Here is a 19518-nt window from a genome sequence, read left to right on the forward strand (position 1 = left end):
CAGCCCTTCAACCTGTGCTACCCAGCAACCCCAGATCTAACTCTAGCTTAATCACAGGACAAATTGTAATGACCAATTAACCTACTAACCGGTATGTCCTTGGAGTGCATGAGAAAACCACAGAAAACCCATGCATTCCATGGGGAGGATGTACAAACTCCTTACAAATGATGCCGAAATTGATCTCCAAACTCTGACACTCCCCGCTGTAATATCATCATGCTGACCGCTATGCTATTATGGCACCAAGGGTCTATTTCGGAATGCACCCACAACATTCATCCCAATAGAGCAAGCTGGCAGCAGGTTGAAATCTGACCATTCCTTTGTTCCACAACTACTGCTTGACTTGCTGAGTTCTTCCAGCAGCATTCAACAAATGCTGGAGAAACTCCAGCAGCATTATAGTCAAAATTAAATAGTCAGCTTGAAAACTTGCCTGGCCTACTGAGATCCTCCAGCAGTTTCTTTGTGTTGCACAAGATTTCCAGCATCTGCAGAATCACTTTTTTGTCTGAGTTTTTCCAGAATTTATTTTTTCATGCTCCAAATTCCAGCCTTTGCAGTTACTTCTGTCACTGGGTCAAGCAACTACATCTATGGCAGTTAAGGCAACTATTTTTGAATACAGTAGATTCTGGTTAATGAGCTGTTGGTTAATTGGGGCAGCCACTTATTTAGACAAGTCAAAGTTCAAAGTAAATTTAATATCGAAGTCCATATATGTCACTATATACAACCCTGAGATTTATTTTCTTGTGGGCATACTCAATAAATCTGTAGAATAATAACCGTAACAGAATCAATGAAAGACTGCCCAACTAGGGTGTTCCACCTGAGTGCAGAAGACAGCACATTGAGCAAATAAATAAGGAGAATATAATAATAACAACTAAGCAATAAATGTCAAGAACATGAGATGAAGTCTTTGAAAATGTCCATTGGTTGTGGGAACATTCCAATGATGAGGAAGTGAAGTTGAGTAAAGTTATCCCCTTTGGTTCAGGAGCCTGATGGTTGAGGGGTAGTAACTCTTTCTGAACCTGGTGGTGAGAGTGTTGAGGCTCCTGTAGCTTCTTCCTGATTGCAGCAGTGAGAAGAGAGCATGTCCTGGTTTTGGAGGATCCCTAATGATGGATGCTGCTTTCCCAGTACTGTGTTTCATGTTGATGTGCTCAATGGCTGGGAGTGCTGTACCCATGGTGGACTGGGTTGTATCCACTACTTTTTGTAGGATTTTCCAGTACTGATGAAGAGTCTCTGCTTGAAATGTTGATTGTTCATTCCCTTCCATAGATGCTGCCTGACCTGTTGACTTCCTCCAACATTTTACGTGTGTTACTCTGGAATTCTAGCATTTGCAGAAACTCTTGTGTTTCTGACTCTACATTCTCTGTATTCACCTATCCACTCTCCTTCACACTGGGGCATAATTTACAGTGGCTAGTTAACCTGCAAACTTATGTATCCTTTAGATTTGGAAAGATGCTGGAGAAACCGGAAGAAATCTATGTAAACTGCAGTCAGGCAGTATCTGATGTCAGGATTGAACCAGGGTCTTTGATACCTTTGCTCCAACTGCCACATAAAGCAGGATCTCCCAGTGGTCACACTTTTCAATTCTACTTCCCATTCCAACATGTCGGTCCATGGCCTCCTCTACTGACATGATGAGGCCACACTCAGGTTGGTGGAGCAACACCTTATGTTTCATCTGGGTAGCCTCCAACTTAATGGCATTAACATCGATGAATCAAGCTTTCAGTAATTGCCACCCCCTGCCCCCACATTCCCCATTCCTATTTTCCTTTCTTGCTTTATCACCTAACCTGCCCATCACCTCCCTATAGTTCTCCCCCCTCCCCTTTCTTCCATGGTCATCTGTCCTCTCCTATCAGATTCCCTCTTCTCCAGCCCTTTATCTCCTTCACCAATCAACTTCCCAGCTCTTTCTCTCCCTTCCCCTCTCCTGGTTTCACCTATCACCTACCACCTTGTACTTCTTCCTCCCCTCCACCTTCTACGCTGAGTTCCCCCCTTCCTTTCCAGTCCTGAAAAAGGGTCCCCAGACCAAAATGTCAACTGTTTAATCTTTTCCACAGATGCTGCCTGACCTGCCGAGTTCCTCCAGCATTTTGTGTGTGTTGTCTTTGATGCTGTAAGTCAGCAGTTCAGGTAGACTTGTTCTTCACTGGCAGGGACAAAGTTTAAATTTGGGCCATAAGAATATTTTATCTAAACTATAACCCTTTTCCTTAGGTGGAATGCAAGACTTCAACTATATTCAGGCACAATGTTTCGAACTAACTGTGGAGATGTCGTGTTGTATGAATCCACCACCAGACACACTGAAGGACTTCTGGAATGAGAATAAGATTTCCCTGATTAATTTCTTCAAGCTTGTCCATTTAGGTTTGTGCTGTATCTTGTTCTATTTGTGCTAATAATATTTGCTTTAATGCGTAAAGGAGAAAATCATCACAGTATTCAGCATTCTCTGCAGTATTTTTCAATGTTAGCTTCTGAGCTACTGATCTTCATTGGAGGTCTGAAGAGCACGGCATTTTCAAAGATTCAAAGGTTAATTTATTACCAAAATATACAACTCTGAGATTCTTCTTCTCCAGATAGCCATGAAACCAAGAAAAAAGAACAGCAACATGATCATCAACCCCCAAACCCTCTTCGCCACACAAAATGCAACAAGAACATCGACCTCCAAATACGCTTTTCCCCAGGCGAAGAAATGAACAAGAACATCCACCCCCAAATACCCCTTTCCCCAAATAAAGAAATGAACAAGAATACAACAAGAACATTGACCCCCAAACCCCCTCCCCCACAGAAAACGAGAAAAGAACATTGGCCTCCAAATCCCCCTCCCCTGCACTAAAAAACAAGAAAGCTCATGTGAAAAACATGGAATATAAAAAACTATGATTAAAAACATTCATAATCCATAGTCTAAATCCATATCTAAAATGCAGAAAAGCCTTGGTAACATCCTCAGTGACTGACCTCACAGGCTCCCTTCTCTGGCAGCAGAGAGATCCCATCAGCAATCCAAAGGCAGGCAGCCAGTGCTCATCTTCCGCCTTCGCCTCGGTGTTTCAAATTCCGTCGTCGCTTTAATTGGTCCAAAACAGAAGCTTTAAACAGTAAAATGGAGTCGAACATCAGCTTGCACCCCTCCCCCCACCCCGCAGCCTCCCTGTCTCAAATTTTAACTCAAATAATATTTTAACCTGCTGGAATATAACTTAGTACACTTAATTCCTCACTTCTTGCACAGGATGACTTCTCAGTAGAGCTGAGTGCTAAAAGGAGTCATTATAGGGCAGAAGTGCTATAGACGGTGCTACTGTGTATGGAACTGGTACAAATCCAGTGCTGAATTACTCCACTGCTGGCTGTGGAATGGCTCCATCAAAGTTTGAGTCTTAGATGGGTTCCAAAGAGATGGCTCAGTACTGTGATGACAAGCTCTGAGTATAGACTGTGGGGTGGAGGGGGAGGGTAGGTTGTAGAGGGTGCATCCCATTCCTTCTTCCTGCTCTGTTGATCTAACAGCCTGATTCTAAGAACCTTCCTGTTAAAAGGCTGTTTGACTGGCTCCACCTCCGGAGATTTAAGTTAATTGGCCAGAAACCAATCTGAATGTTGCGGCATGGTGCGCAGTGGTTAGCACAACACTTTACAGTACAGGTGACCTGGGTTCAATTCCCGCCACTGCCTGTAAGGACTTTCTATGTCCTCCCCATGACAGCGTGGATTTCCTCCAGATGCACTGGTTTCCTCCCACAGTCCAAAGATGTACATTTTGGTAGGTTAATTGGTCATTGTAACTTGTCCCATAATTAGGCTGGGATTAAATTGCGGGATTGCTGGGCTGCACAGCTTGAAGGGCCTATTCCATGTTGTAGCTCAATAAATGAATGAATTAACATGGGAATGCTGACAGAAGAGGCAAAATGCAACACACAATCTGGAATTTTAAGAAGCACTCAGTCAGTCAGAACTGCAGTACACTTTCTCTGTAGCAGTAACACTTTGTGTTTCATTTGTACAAAATCAATGTGCTGATGTTGTGAGATGATCTGCAAAATAAAGTTTTACACTACGTAAGATCATAATGATCCTGTATGGAGAGGCAGTCTGACAAAGTTAAATGTCTGCACATTCTGTTCACCATCCAAGGTATTACAGTGGCGGTGGAAAAGCTGCTGTCAGTCAAATCAAGTCAAGTCTATTGTCATTTAACTATATACATGTATACCATCAATTGAGAAAAAAGTTTCTCCGAACCAGGGTGTAAAGCACTGTAGTATAGATAGCACACAAAGCACATAGCAACTTATGAAAATAAGGATGAAATCGACAGATGGATTACACATTAACAAACAAAGTGTAAAAACTAACTATTGTAAGGTCCAGAACGGATTAACTAGTGACTTGAATCTGATGCGACAGGGAGATCAGAAGCGAAATGGCCTGTCCCAGCCTCGGTGATTGTGCTGGGTTTTGGTATAGGAGAGTCATAGAACCCTACAGCACAGAAACAGGCCCTTCGGACCATCACCCTCCTTAACTGAGGACACACTTACACAATTAGAGAAGTTAAGCTCACTACAGCAGCGTACAGAAAACCGAGGCAAACCTGCCGAGTTTCCTTCAGTATTTTGTGCGTCTGCAGACTGGCGTCTTGAGGTCTCTCAATCAGTGGTGCAGCAGGCAGATCCCCACTGCAATAATCTGGGCACTGGCTACAGTTTGTACTTTTGATCATTAAGTCTATTTCTCCAACTTTATACTTATTTCTTAATTGCAGAATTAGAATAGATTTAAAATGAGAAAACACAGAAAATTATCTCAGCAATGTGTGCTTTTGGAGGGCTGCTTGCCAGAACTGAAGCATGACTCACTCTTTGCATGTTGAGATTCAGTCACATACAATTTAAGATAATAAAATATTGGAGCAGAACTAGGCAATTCAGCCCACCAAGTCTCTTCCTACTCTGTCATGGCTGATTTATTACCCCTCTCAACCACATCATCCTCCCTTCTCCCTGTAACATTATTGCCCTTACTAATCAAGAACCTATCAATCTCCACTTTAAATCCAGTTATGTACTTTATCTCCACAACCATCTGTGGCAATGAATTCCACAGATTTACCACCCTCTGATTAAAGAAATTCCTCCTCATCTCTAAGGACTTCCTTGTATGCTGAGGCTGTGCCCTCTGGTCCCATGCCCTCCCACTATTAGAAACATCCTCTCTGTGTCCTACTATCCAGGTCTTTTTCAATATTTGATAGATTTCAATGAGGTCCCTCCTTACTCTTCTAAACCCCAGTGAGTATAGGCCCAAGTACTCCCCATATGTTAACCCTTCTATTCCTGGATTCATTGTTGTAAACAAGAAATCTCTGGACCTCCTCCAATGCCAGCACATGCTTCTTTAGATACGGAACCTAAAACTGCTCACTATACTATTGAATAACTAATTCATGATGTTGTACCTGAAGCATACGTGATTTTGCAATCATAAAATAATTAGTTGGAGGATTCCAAATGATACCTAGCTGGTACTGTGGCTGCATCAGATTGGAGTGGTTACTTTATATATATATATAGTGAGTGTTTGGGCTTAGGTCGGGTCCAAACACAACTTAATGTTTGGGTTTTGTTCATTTGTTTCTAATATTGAACCAAACACTCATCTAAAAGTTTTATTGCTTTCTTACAGAACACACCTCCACATAAATGGTTGAAATCCATTGTAGCTAAGTTGATCTTGCCCATTTTAGATAGATTAAAATAGTTTTATAATTTTCTTTTTAAATAATTTCTATTTGTATAGGTGTGAAAGGACAAGTCCTGGATGTTCATAATCAACCAATTAAAGATGCAATTATAAAGGTGCACAGCAGGGAAAACCTTATTCCTTTTAAAACTAATGAACTTGGAGAATATTATAGGCTTCTGTTGCCTGGAACGTACACCCTGGAGGTAAGTTCAAATTAGTTATTTCTACTCCTGGCCTCACTGATTATGCTAAGTTTTGGTATAGAAGAGTCATAGAATACTACAGCATGGAAACAGGCCCTTTGGCCCATCTAGTTTGTGGCAGATAATTAATCTGCTTACTACCATTGACCTGCACCATAGTCCTCCTTATCCATCTCATCCATGTATCTATCCAAATTTCTTTTAGATTTTGAAATCGACTCCACATCCACCATTTGCACTGTCAGCACCCTCTGAATGAAGAAGTTCTCCCTTAAACCATATAACCATATAACAATCACAGCACGGAAACAGGCCATCTCGGCCCTCCTAGTCCATGCCGAACTCTTAATCTCACCTAGTCCCACCTACCCGCACTCAGCCCATCACCCTCCACTCCTTTCCTGTCCATATACCTATCCAATTTTACCTTAAATGACACAACTAAACTGGCCTCTACTATTTCTACAGGAAGCTCATTCCACACAGCTATCACTCTCCGAGTAAAGAAATACCTCCTTGTGTTTCCCTTAAACTTTTGCCCCCTAAATCATTTTACCTAAAACAATTCACCTTTCACCCTCAACCTATAACTTCTATTTGTAGTCTCACTAGACTTCACTGGAAAAAGCCTGCTTGCATTTACCCTATCTATAATTGTCATAATTTTGTATACCTCTATCAAATCTTCCCTCATTCTCTTACATTTCAGGGAATTAAGTCCAAACCTTTTCAATCTTTCATTATAACTCAGATCCATGAGTATATTTAATAGCAAATGTCCAAAAGCACAGGGAATGACGGCACAATCTGTTCACTTTGTGTAATGAAATGCAACAGCTTAATTGTAGCTATTGAGTGGGAGGCAAGGAAGCATTTACAGGAAGGCTTTGTGCTGTCCATTTTTAGGTAATTAAAAGGATCATATATATAAATAATACTGGCAAGACGAACTACTCTTCGACCATATGACGCTGGTAAAAATTTGCACATTAAGTGTCAGTTTCATGGAACAGTCAGTCTACAATGATTACTGTGTGACAGAGAATGGAGTTCTCACAAAAATCATGTGCTAAGACCATAAGACCATAGGATATAGTAGCAGCATTAGGTCATTTGGTCCATCGAGTCATCTCCACTATTTCAGCATGGCTGATCTATTTCTCCCGCAGCTTCAATCTCTTTTCTTCTCTCAGTATCCCTTCATTCCCTGTCTAAACAAGAATCTATCAACCTTTTCTTTAAATATACCCAATGACTTGGCCTCCATCTGGCTGCTGGCAATGAATTCTACAGATTCACTACTCAGTGGCTAAAGAAATGCTTCCTTGTCTATAAATTGTACTAAAGGCTATCCACTTTGAAATAAAGTTTGTAGTATTGTCCAGAGAACAATTAAAGGAATGGTCAAGCTGTTTGAAAGAGTTATTCAGATATCCTTATCTTTCTGCTGAGCTGAAGAACCTTTCAAAAAGAGAAAGAAATTGGTGTTTGTAGTAAGCTAAAAATACTTAATTTTTTGAGCAACATTCAAGAATGTTTATTGTCATTTATGTACACAAATGTAAAGAACAAATGATTGTTACTGTGGATCAGATGCCACATACAAACACAATAAGCATAAAGAACAGTAAGAAAAACACAATAAATTGCAGCACTTTCCCCTAGCTTACATGTTTTATCACACTGCATTTGTTCCCCTCATATTTGAGCCTCACTCCACCCTCCCGAGCAATAAATAATGAGAACATGAGTACAAAAAGAAATGAAATGAATTGAAAAGAAATGAAATGAAATTTTTAACATCCTTTACATACATGGAGTAAAAATCTTTATGTTACCTCTCCGTCTAAATGTGCAATGTGTAATCATAGTAAATTATATTAATTTATAATAAATAGAATGATCAATGTAACATAGAAATACACTCAAATCAGCGTGAATTAATCAGTCTGATGGCCTGGTGGAAGAAGCTGTCCCAGAGCCTGTTGGTCCTGGCTTTTATGCTGTGGTACCATTTCCCGGATGGTAGCAGCTGGGATAGACCATAGTTGCAGTGACTTGGATCTCCAATGATCCTTCAGGCCCTTATTTCACACCTGTCTTTGAAATAATAATAATAAAAATAATTAAGCAATAAACATTGAGAACATGAGTTGAAGTGAGTCCATAGGTTGTGGGAATATTTCAACGAAACTCAGTGAAGCGGAGTGAAGTTATCCCCTTTTTTTCAAGAGCCTACTGGGTGAGGGGTAATAACTGTTCTTGAATCTGGTGGTGCGAGTCCTGAGGCTTTTGTACTTTCTATCTGATGGCAGTAGTGAGAAGAGAGCATGACCTGGGTGGTGCGGATCCCTGATGGTGGAGACCACTGATGATGGAATGGTGCTTTCTTGAGACAGCATTTATGTAGGAGTGCTCAATAATTGGGAGGGCTTTACCAGTGGTGCACTGGGCCAAACCCAGTACATTTGTAGGATTTTCCATTCAAAGGCAATGGTGTTTCCATACCAGGCTGTGATGCAGCCAGTCAATAACTATCCACTACACTATAGAAGTTTGTCAAAGTTTTAGGTGTCACACTGAATCGCCACAAACTCCTAAGGAAGTTGATGCATGAAATACTTTCTTCACAATTGCACTTATGTGCTGGGCAGATTATCTATGAATTTCAAGTTGCAAACCCTCTCCCTCTCTGATATTCTGATGAGGATTGGCTCATGGACCTCTGGTTTCCCTCTCCTGAAGTCTACAATTTTCCATGGTCTTGATGACATTGAGTGAGAGGTTGTAGTTATGACACCACTCAGCCAGATTTTCAGTCGCCTTCGTATATGCTGCTTCTTCACCATCTTTGATTAGACCTACATCAGCAAACTTGAATATGGTATCGGAGTTGTGCTTAGCCACATAGTCGTAAGTGTAAAGGTCCTCTTATAAGGCCTGTAACAGTTCCAAAAGTTACCATGGTTGTGGAGATCTGTTACTTTTTGTAACTTCAAAACATTAAACTAGTTCAAAAGGACACACAGGAGTCCAAAAGTGCAGGTCTAATTTCAAGTTTACTTTGTGAGGTGCCCACGTATTGTGTTTTGGCATGATGACATATGCAATTAACATATTTTTACATAAAACCCATAACTAATTATTTAAATGAACAACAATATTTAATCAAACTATACACACACACACACATACATGCAGAAGATTACTCAAATATTACTGAAATATTCAATACATTACAAGATTCATAATTATTTGTGAAAGGTAATGCATTCTTAACATATACCCTGAAGAAGTTTAAATCTTCTCTTCGACGGGAGTTCAGTGAGACCCTCTGTCACTGCTTCCCACCCCCAGCCCCTGTGACCCCTGCTTCCAGCATCGGCAAAATCTCTTGTATCGGTATCTACTTATTTTGATTTGATAAGGAGAATGAGAAATGTCTGAATTTTCTGGACTTCAAAAGGGAAGTACACTTTTTGGTAGTTGAAGTTGAATTAAAAAAATAAGAAGCCAATTCTTGTAACTTTTTTTCTTTCAGGTCAGCGCAAAGGGATTTTACCCAAGAACTGTTCAACTGGAAATTCCCAACAACTTGTCAAATTTCTCTGCTTTAGTCTATAACATTCGATTGGATGATAAAAATGAGTTTCTAGAGGAGAGAGTTGATGCTAGTGACAGAGCTAGTACGACATACATAAATGTCATTTTGTTAATCTCTTCTATATTTTTGTCACTTAAATTCACATTCGATTCTTCAGACAAGGATGTTTTAATGTTGTAATATGATTCACAACTAAATTCATTTACAAAAATAACTATCAGAATCTCATATTCTGCTGATTATACATCTTAACTGGACAATCAAGATGACTAAAATATTAATATTTTAATGAAGCTTCAACCAAATTTCACCTAAATGATAAAATGTATGTATTTGCATAACATTACCACATATCTATCATGGTGGTTTAAATGAAATTCTATTGATTACATGGTTACAGCCATCTTTCTTTATCTATCTTTTGCCAAAATTAAAGTCATACAATGGAAACAACAAATATAAATAACTGAGGCCAATGCTATGTTTTACTTGCCTAATTGTTTTCAAAATATTGTATAGACATTAAAGACAAAAGGTAACACAGAAACTGGAACGTAGAACAGAAACAAAACACTGAAAGTACCCAATGGGTGATCAGGGCCTGATGTGAAACATTGACTTAGTATACCTGTTGCCTTCATAGATGCTACTTGATTCATTGTGCTCTTCTGTGTTTTTCCTCTCCACATCTTATGGCACATTGGGTGGCAACCTTGCTGTCTCTTAAACACATCTGTTTCTACCATGCCGAGATGCTAGCTCAATGCTCAATCCAGCACAGACAGAAAGTATGTGAGGAGCCAGCCGGGTTCAAACCCAGGACAACTTGCCTCGAAGTCTGGTGCAGGTGCCACTACATCACCGACCTGCTATTAAGCTCTTCTAGCATTCTGTTTTTTGTATGGGATTTCCTGTTTATGAGCATATGACTTGCGTACATTTGCTTTAATGCTTTTGACTCCTTTGCATCTAATTTAAATTTATATCCTGTGATTTATATCCTGTAAGCAGTCATTACGAATTTGGTTCCAGTTTTGTAATTTTTTTAATCTCAAAAAATTTAAACTTTTTAGTTTAATTTATCAGAATTATTTATTTAAACCTTCATTAGGTGATCCTACCTTTCTTCTTTGGAGGAATAAAGGAGTTCATTCCTTCACAGATCTGTTCCAAGATGGCCGATTGATGTCTTTTGAGAAATTAGTAACTAAATGCTCTCTCTTGTATTCACATTTCCTGCAGTATCTTCAGGTCAGACACTTACAAAAATACTTAAGTAATTTTCCATATATACAGGATTCTGGCCTGTTAGATATTATTTTTTAAAATGAATCCTTTAGTGAAGGGTTTTATTGGGAAGATTTATAATTTATTGTTACAACAGCACAATTACCCTTCACTTAAGATTAAGCAAGATTGGGGGAGAGAGAGCTTAACATGACCCTGATAACAGAAGATTGGTTGCGGATTTTGAAGTTGGTTAACTCTTCTTCGATTTGTGCCAATCACTCTCTAATTCATTTTAAAATTGCACATCATTACTATTTGCCAAAGGAGAGACTGTCTAAAATGTTTGCTAATGTTGATAGTCAGTGTGACAGATGTAAAACCGAGACAGCCACATTGATACATATGTTTTGGTCGTGTTCTGTATTGAAACATTTTGGAAGTCTATTTTCTCGACAATTTCTAAAGTTTTAAAAATTAATTTACAACCTAGTAAATTGACAGTTTTATTTGGTATAATCCCTCAATATATTCATGATATTTCTCCATTTGACCAACATGTAATTGCATTTGTTACATTATTGGCCAGAAGGGCTATTCTGTTGAAATGGAAAGATGTTTCTGCTCCTACTTTGATACAATGGTTTTCTCAGTTGATGCTATGTCTTAGTTTGGAGAAAATCAGAAGTTGAACTTTTGATCCTCGATTTGATTTTGAGAAAAGGTGGGGTTTATTTGTCCGCTACTATCATCTGATTTGATATAATTAATATGGTTTCCTTCCGATTTTTCCTTAAATGGATTTGAGTTGGCGGATTGAAGTTTTTTTTACGGAAGCTTGTATGATGTATAGTTCCAGGGTTGTGCTCCCAATGGGTTTTTATTTTTCAGTTAGTAGGGTTTTTTTTTTCCTTTTTCTTTCAAAAAAAATCCTTAACACTTTGCTTTTTATTATTATTGATATATTGCTTAGCTTTGTTAATCAGTTATTTGCTAATTTAATTCTTTATTGTACATAATGACATATTGACAATGTATCTTTTTTGTTAATCTTCAATAATAATTAATAAAAAGATTTTAAAATGAAAATGAAATGACTGCATCCTGACTTGCAGGGCTTTGTTCACTATAAAAAGGTGTGTTTATCTTTGCTCATTTGGTGAATCATTTTCTCCCACTTATTTCTTGAATATTGCTGCAACTAATCAAAAAAATAAATCACAGGATGCAGTAATTGTTGATACTAAACTGAACATAACTGGTAGAAATGAAAGAGGAGAGCACTCACCCCAGTTAACAACATGGACAAAATGAAAGACAATGTCCAAAGTCTTATCCTTGGAAGCCATTTGGTGAGTTCCAAGAGCGAGAACCCACTGCCGGTAAAGAATGTAGTTTGAGCGTAGCTAGATCAGGGACTGCAACAGGACCTCAGTCATCTTGAAAAGGTAAAAAAGAATGAGAACAGGAGATTTAAACTATATTGTGGGTGGCCCGGAAGAAGTCACCCAGGACTTCAAAAACATCTGGTGCCATTTTTTGCTCCTCCCACTCTGACGATTGACTATTTTCTGTGTTTAAGAATAACAGGATGGGTTCCTTTGGAAGAAGAGACCCCTCACAAAAGTTCATTCCAGGGATGAGAAAACTGCTTCAGTTTTAAGAAAGCTAAAGGTCACCTTATTCTTCTTGAAGGCAATACGGAGGTTCACGTAAACTTAAAATGGATCGTGTGGAGAATCTGAGTGTTTTGAAGACCAATATTCCAATGATGTGGTTATCTGAGAAAACACTTGGGTGATGATACTGCTTTTCTGAGTTTGGGTTATGCATTTTCTTTGCCTCTTCATTGGACAATATTTTGTGGGGAATAATCTAGACAGTAAAAACCTTGTTTATTGTCATCAATGCTCAATATGACTGCCAACATCAAGCTAATGTTTTTGCTGCTGCTGCTGCCACCCCCCCCCCACCCAACGCCAACTCCCATTCCAATTGATTGTTGCAAACCGTGAAGCAAAATGTGACTACAGTGTTGGAAGATCATATGAAGTGTGCACCATGTCATTTTGGAGTCTCTCACCACAGAAACATAGAAAATAGGTGCAGGAGTAGGCCATTCGGCCCTTCGAGCCTGCACCGCCATTCAGTATGATCATGGCTGATCATCCAACTCAGAACCCTGTACCTGCTTTCTCTCCATACCCCCTGATCCCTTTAGCCACAAGGGCCATGTCTAACTTCCTCTTAAATATAGCCAATGAACTGGTCTCAACTGTTTCCTGGTGGTTAGTTCCTCAGGAACTAATCCAGAATCTAAGGAGTTTTGAAAAATTATCACTAATGCATCCACTATTTCTTGGGCTATTTCCTTAAGCACTATGGGATGCAGACCATGTGGCCCTGGGGATTAATCCCTTCAATTTACCTAACACTACTTCCCTACTAACATGTATTTCCCTCAGTTCCTCCAGCTCACTAGACCCTCGATCCCTTACTATTTCCGGAAGATTATTTATGTCCTCCTTAGTGAAGACAGAACCAAAGTAGTTATTCAATTGGTCTGCCATGTCTTTGTTCCCTATGATCAATTCACCTGTTTCTGACTGTAAAGGACCTACATTTGTCTTGACCAATCTTTTTCTTTTCACATATCTATAAAAGCTTTTACAGTCAGTTTTTATGTTCCCTGCCAGCTTTCTCTCATAATCTTTTTTCCCTTTCCTAATTAAGCCCTTTGTCCTCCTCTGCTGGTCTCTGAATTTCTCCCAGTCCTCAGGTGTGCCGCTTTTTTTTTGCTAATTTATATGTTTCTTCTTTGGACTTGATACTATCCCTAACTTCCCTTGACAGCCACGGGTGCACTACCTTCCCTGGTTTATTCTTTTGCCAAACTGGGATGAACAATTGTTGTAGTTCATCCATGCGATCTTTAAATGCTTGCCATTGCATATCCACCGTCAACCCTTTAGGTATCATTTGCCAGTCTATCTTAGCTAATTCATGTCTCATACCTTCAAAGTTACCCTTCTTTAAGTTCAGAACCTTTGTTTCTGAATTAACTATGTCACTCTACATCTTAATGAAGAATTCCACCAAATTTTGGTCACTCTTACCCAAGGGGCCTCACACGACAAGATTGCTAACTAACCCTTCCTCATTGCTCAATACCAAATCTAGAATGGCCTGATCTCTAGTTGGTTCCTCGACATGTTGGTTCAGAAAACCATCCCGCATACATTCCAAGAAATCCTCTTCCTCAGCACCCTTACCAATTTGGTTCACCCAATCGATATGTAGATTGAAGTCGCCCATTATAACTACTGTTCCTTTATTGCATGCATTTCTAATTTCCTGTTTAATGCCATCCCCAACCTCACTACTACTGTTAGGTGGCCTGTACACAACTCCCACCAGCGTTTTCTGCCCCTTAGTGTTATGCAGCTCTACCCATAGTGATTCCACATCCTCCAGGCTAATGTCCTTCCTTTCTATTGCGTTAATCTCCTCTCTAACCAGCAGTGCTACCCCACCTCCTTTTCTTTCAATAGATCATAGACAATAGACAATAGGTGCAGAAGTAGACCATTCAATTCATCCACCTTGTTACGAATGCTCCTCGCATTGACACACAAAGCCTTCAGGCTTGTTTTTACAACACTCTTAGCCCTTATACAATTATGTTGAAAAGTGGCGCTTTTTGCTTTTTGCCCTGGATTTGCCTGCCTGCCTGCTACTTTTACTTTTCACCTTACTACTTTTTGCTTCTACCCTCATTTTACACCCCTCTGTCTTTCTGCACTTGTTTCCATCCCCCTGCCACATTAGTTTAAAGCCTCCTGAACAGCAGTAGCAATTGCTCCCCCTAGGACATTGGTTCCAGTCCAGCCCAGGTGCAGACAGTCCTGTTTATACCGGTCCCACCTCCCCCAGAACTGGTTCCAGTGCCCCAGAAATTTGAATCCCTCCCCCTTACACCATTTTTCAAGCCACGTATTCATCTGAAATATCCTCCTATTTCTACTCTGACTAGCACGTGGCACTGGTAGTAATCCAGAGATTATTACCTTTGTGGTCCAATGACAAACCAATCAGTCCAGAAAACTGGAAAAGGTAGAAAACAAGATAGCCATAGATTACATAAGTACCTCTTTGGGTAGTGCAACCCATACAACATTGAATGAGCTATGGAAGACATTTTGGCCAGTGTGTACATGACTCTTGTGAGTTTACAAACCTGAAAATGTATCTATAATAACATTGCCAAGATGGTAAATAAGGTGAAGTTTGACAAGACAGGCGATGCTGTATTTTAGTGGCTATCATAAAGCTTAACAGCACCAGTGACTGGGATTCCTGTTACAGTCTATAAGGAATTTACATGTTCTCCTTGTGACCATGTGCTATTCCTCCAGGTGCTCTGGTTTCTTCCACATTCCAAATATGTATAGGTTAGTAAGATGTGGGCAAGTTATGTTGCTGCTGGAAGCATGGCAGCACATGAAAGATATCCTTCACACATCCTCAGATTATGTTTGGCGCCGATGCAAATGGTGTATTTCACTGCATGTTTCATTGTACATGTGACAAACAAAGCTAATCTCTTTATCTTTATAGTTGAAGTAGAATTATTAGAATCACATGATGACAAGTTTACAAATGAGAACCTGGTGGAGCTCAAGCAACAGAGGTCATAAGAGGAATAAAATACAATCAACAGCATTGCCCCCCCAAAAGGCTTCACTATTAAATGGATTTTGGAAATATTCTCCTGCAATGAGCAAATAAAAACCATCACCAAAAGTGACAATCCCTATAGAAAGCATGAATTTAGTTGATGTGGCATGATAGAAATCACCCTGGTCGGTTGTAAGTAAATTAAAACAATAATTGTCTAGGTTTCTGTTTGTTCAGTTCTGGTCACCTCATTATAGGAATGAAGTGGAAGCTTTAAAGAGGGTGCAGAGGAGTTTTACCAGGATGATGTCTGGATTAGAAAGCATAGTTTATGAAGATAGGTTGAGTGAGATAGGGCATTTCTCTTTGGAGAGAAGGAAGATGAGAAGTAACTTATTAGATATGAACAAGATGATAAGTGGTTAGATCAAGTGTTCAGCCAAAGCCCTTTCCTGGGTGGAAATGGCTAATACCAGGGAGCATCAGGGGGCATAGGTTTAAAGTGTTGAGAGTAAAGTATGGGGGGGGGGGATGTCAGAGGCAGTTTTTTTTCACACAGAGTGGTACATGTGTGAAACACGTGGCCAGGGGTGGTGATAGAGGCAGATACATTAGGGGCATTTAAGAAATTCATCAACAAGCACATGGAATAAAGAAAAAATGGAGAAAAGAGATTGATCATGGATTACGCTAAAGGGTCAGCACAATGTTGTGGGCAGATAAGCCTGTACTGTTCTAGATTCTGTTTCCATTGACACCTTCTTTAAGCTTTGCTTATCAGCTTCTAGCAAACAGCCATCAGAATTAGCCCTTGCTATCTACAAGCAAACTCCATTAAACCTGATATCATCATCACCATCATCATCCAAATTTCTAATGTCTCTTCTCTCTACTATCACTTCCTTGATGTGCAAAACCAGCATACCACTTATGTATGAACAAATGACTCAGAAAAGGAGATCACTTGGCCGTTGATACTGGTTCATCGTCAAATAAGATCATGATTGATCTATTGAAACCTCATCTCCAGATCTGCACCTACTCACTGTAATTGTTCACTCTTTTGCTCATTAAGAATCTGGTGAAAATTACTTCCACACACCATCCACCATTGCCTGTTTTACATTATTCACAAGAATATTCTGATTCCACCATCAGCTACTGACATAAATAGACCTGTTCATCGTCAGAGTGATAAAAAAGAGCTGAAAAAATTATTACTCCCCTCACCCTAGCATTTCACCTATTCACCAAATTGTCATCAGGGAGACACTACAAATCCATCATCACCAGGACTACACATCTTCAAAGCTTCTTTCTTGTAGCTATCTGTCTTCTCAATAAAACTCACTTGGGGTAATACCTTAACTATCCCTGCACAACATCTGTTAAATGGTATTTCCTGCTCTGCTTGTTCTATATAGAAACATAGAAAACCTACAGCACAATAAAGGCCCTTCGGCCCACAATGCTGTGCCAAACATGTACTTACTTTAGAAATTACCTAGGGAGACCCATAGCCCTCTATTTTTTTAAGCTCCACATACCTATCCAGGAGTCTCTAAAAGACCCTATTGTATCCGCCTACACCACCATTGCTGGCAGCCCATTCCACCCACTCACCAACCTCTGTGTAGAAAACTTACCCCTGACATCTCCTCTGAACCTGCTTCCAAGCACCTTAAAACTGTGCCCTCTTGTGTTAGCCATTTCAGGCCTGGGAAAAAGCCTCTGACTATTCACACAATCAATGCCTTTCATCATATTATACACCTCTATCGGGTCACCTCTCATTCTCCAGCACCTCATTAGTCCTGATGAAGGGTCTTGGCCCAAAACGTTGACAGTGCTTCTTCCTATAGATGCTGCCTGGCCTGCTGCCTTCCACCAGCATTTTGTGTGAGTTGCTTGAATTTCCAGCATCTGCAGATTTCCTCGTATCTGCGGCAATAAAGTGATTCTGATTTGAGCAAGAGCGTTCCAAAAACTTTAGACTGTCCAAGAGTAATTTATTTTGCCCTAAATGAGACACTGACCCCTTTCTTACAGGAAGGTGTCCATGTTGCCAAGAATCTAATCTTCAGATTTTGAAAATAATTTAACTGCAGTTGCTAAAAATCTGAAATAGAAACAGAAATGGTGGACACTGTCTACAGGTCATGCAACTGGAGGCGGGGGCAGCAAAGTTCGGGAAGGTTGAACCCCACCATTAATAAAATAAAAGTCTTCTATTTGACCCAGTCAAAAGTGTCTGAAGTATGAAAGCATTCTGAATGTTTTTGAATACTTGAGACCTTTATGAGTTCTCACAATTTACAATGTAAGTACACATAAGTACATTAATGTTAGACTTAATAGAATGTTTAGAAAACAAAAGCTTTGAGTCTCTTTCACGTTCATCAATGGCTGTTCAAATATCATTTACAGAACACTAGAAATCCATATGTCTCCAAGAAGACCAGTGCCTTTTCATAAGGTCTGGAGGCTTGCATGCCTCAATGACCCAGAGAGCTATGTTGGCTGGAGTCAGGGTTTTATGTTTTGACATTTGCTGGAGTCACCCATACCAAACAGGTCAAAGGGTAGAGAACACACCAAGAGTCGTCCACTGGGTTCAGGAGTTCAACTCAGGGCTAACAACCCTGACTGGTAAAAAAAATTGTTATGGAAACAGCAATGAAGAATCCTCCTACATCTGTGTGCGATGGTCTCTACCTGGAACTTGAACGGCTGACAGTAGTGAAAACCAAGAGGAAGCTACTGGCACAATGAAGGAAGCCCTGAACACTGCCAAGACTAAGAACAAAATTGTTTTTTGAACAGACAGAGATGGAGGACCTTCATTGTTGCCCTAAGTGCCAGTCACATAACAGGTGGTAAGCAAATAATAAATCAAATTTTCTGAAATAAGAAGGCAATCGAAGTTGTGGTGATATAAATTAAATTGAAAAACCTCAAGTAAAAAGTAACAGAAAGGAGATTTTTCTCCCTCCCCCCATAGACTGAATCATGTCAATAATCATTTACCCTGAAGAAATTTATATTTTCCCTTCGATGTAAGATCAGTGAAACCCTCTATCACTGCTCACCCTCCGTGATCTCTGCTGTCCTCTGACTCTTTGACCATATGCTCACCCAGACCCGCTACCACAGGCACGTACGTATCCTTTCCGGGAACTTGTCTTTGCCGCCATCTTGTGCTGCCCCTCTCCCATTTTCTCCTATCACTCGCCTCCTTGTACTTCTTCCTCCCCCTCTCCCGCCTTCTGAGTCTGACTCCTTCCCCACTTCCTTTCCAGACCTGATAAAGGGTCTTGGCCTGAAACATCGGCTGTTCACTTTTTTCCATAGCTGCTGCATGACCTGCTGATTTCCTCCAGCAGTTAGTGTGTTGCTTGGATTTCCAGCATCTGCAGATTTTTTCATGTTTGTCATTAATTCAACCCTCATTTTAAAAGTAACTTCGGGTTTTCATTTTTAAAAAATCATTAATCCTTTGTACTGGAGACACTGAAATTAATAGAAAATGTCTTTTTTGATTGATACATTTTTATTTAATAAAAGATTTCCTGGAATGCAGCTTTTTGTAAATGGAGAAATAGCGGAACTAGGCACAGCAACAGCTCATCAAGTCTTTTTGAAAGGCCTCTCAAACTCCTGATAACTTCCACCACCATCTCCAATATCTTTTCCAAGTCGAGAGCTACTCTGACCTGAATACATATTGCAGTTCCTTCCTCTCTGGATTAAAACAGTGGAAATTTCCAACCATAGAATCTGCTGCAGTTCCTTCATCATGGATTTCACTGGGTATGCAAGCACTTAATAGATCTTGCTAATAGCACAATCTATCTTTGGTCAGGTTATAGAGATGGAAGAGTTCCAAGACATAGCTTGGTGCAGTACATAACCCTTTTTATCTGTTTCATTGCAGAATAACATCGATCTAACCATTTCCCCCTTCCAGGATTTTCCTGGAAGAGCTTATGCGGCACGGTT

The 19518-nt window shown here is 39.9% G+C and overlaps 1 protein-coding gene across 1 annotated transcript in view; it reads left to right on the top strand.

The window, feature by feature from the left end:
- LOC132398692 (carboxypeptidase M-like) overlaps positions 1-11924 on the top strand; it is a 66493-nt gene extending 54569 nt beyond the window's left edge. The window contains exons 6-8 of the mRNA XM_059978466.1: positions 2260-2412; positions 5863-6011; positions 9553-11924. Of these exons, the coding sequence (XP_059834449.1) occupies positions 2260-2412; positions 5863-6011; positions 9553-9795 (545 nt within the window). The 3' untranslated portion in view covers positions 9796-11924. The remainder of the gene's footprint in view (positions 1-2259; positions 2413-5862; positions 6012-9552) is intronic.
- Positions 11925-19518: the final 7594 nt, after the last annotated feature.

This window comes from Hypanus sabinus, chromosome 8 (assembly GCF_030144855.1).
Source record: "Hypanus sabinus isolate sHypSab1 chromosome 8, sHypSab1.hap1, whole genome shotgun sequence".
In the NCBI taxonomy this organism is placed as follows: domain Eukaryota; kingdom Metazoa; phylum Chordata; class Chondrichthyes; order Myliobatiformes; family Dasyatidae; genus Hypanus; species Hypanus sabinus.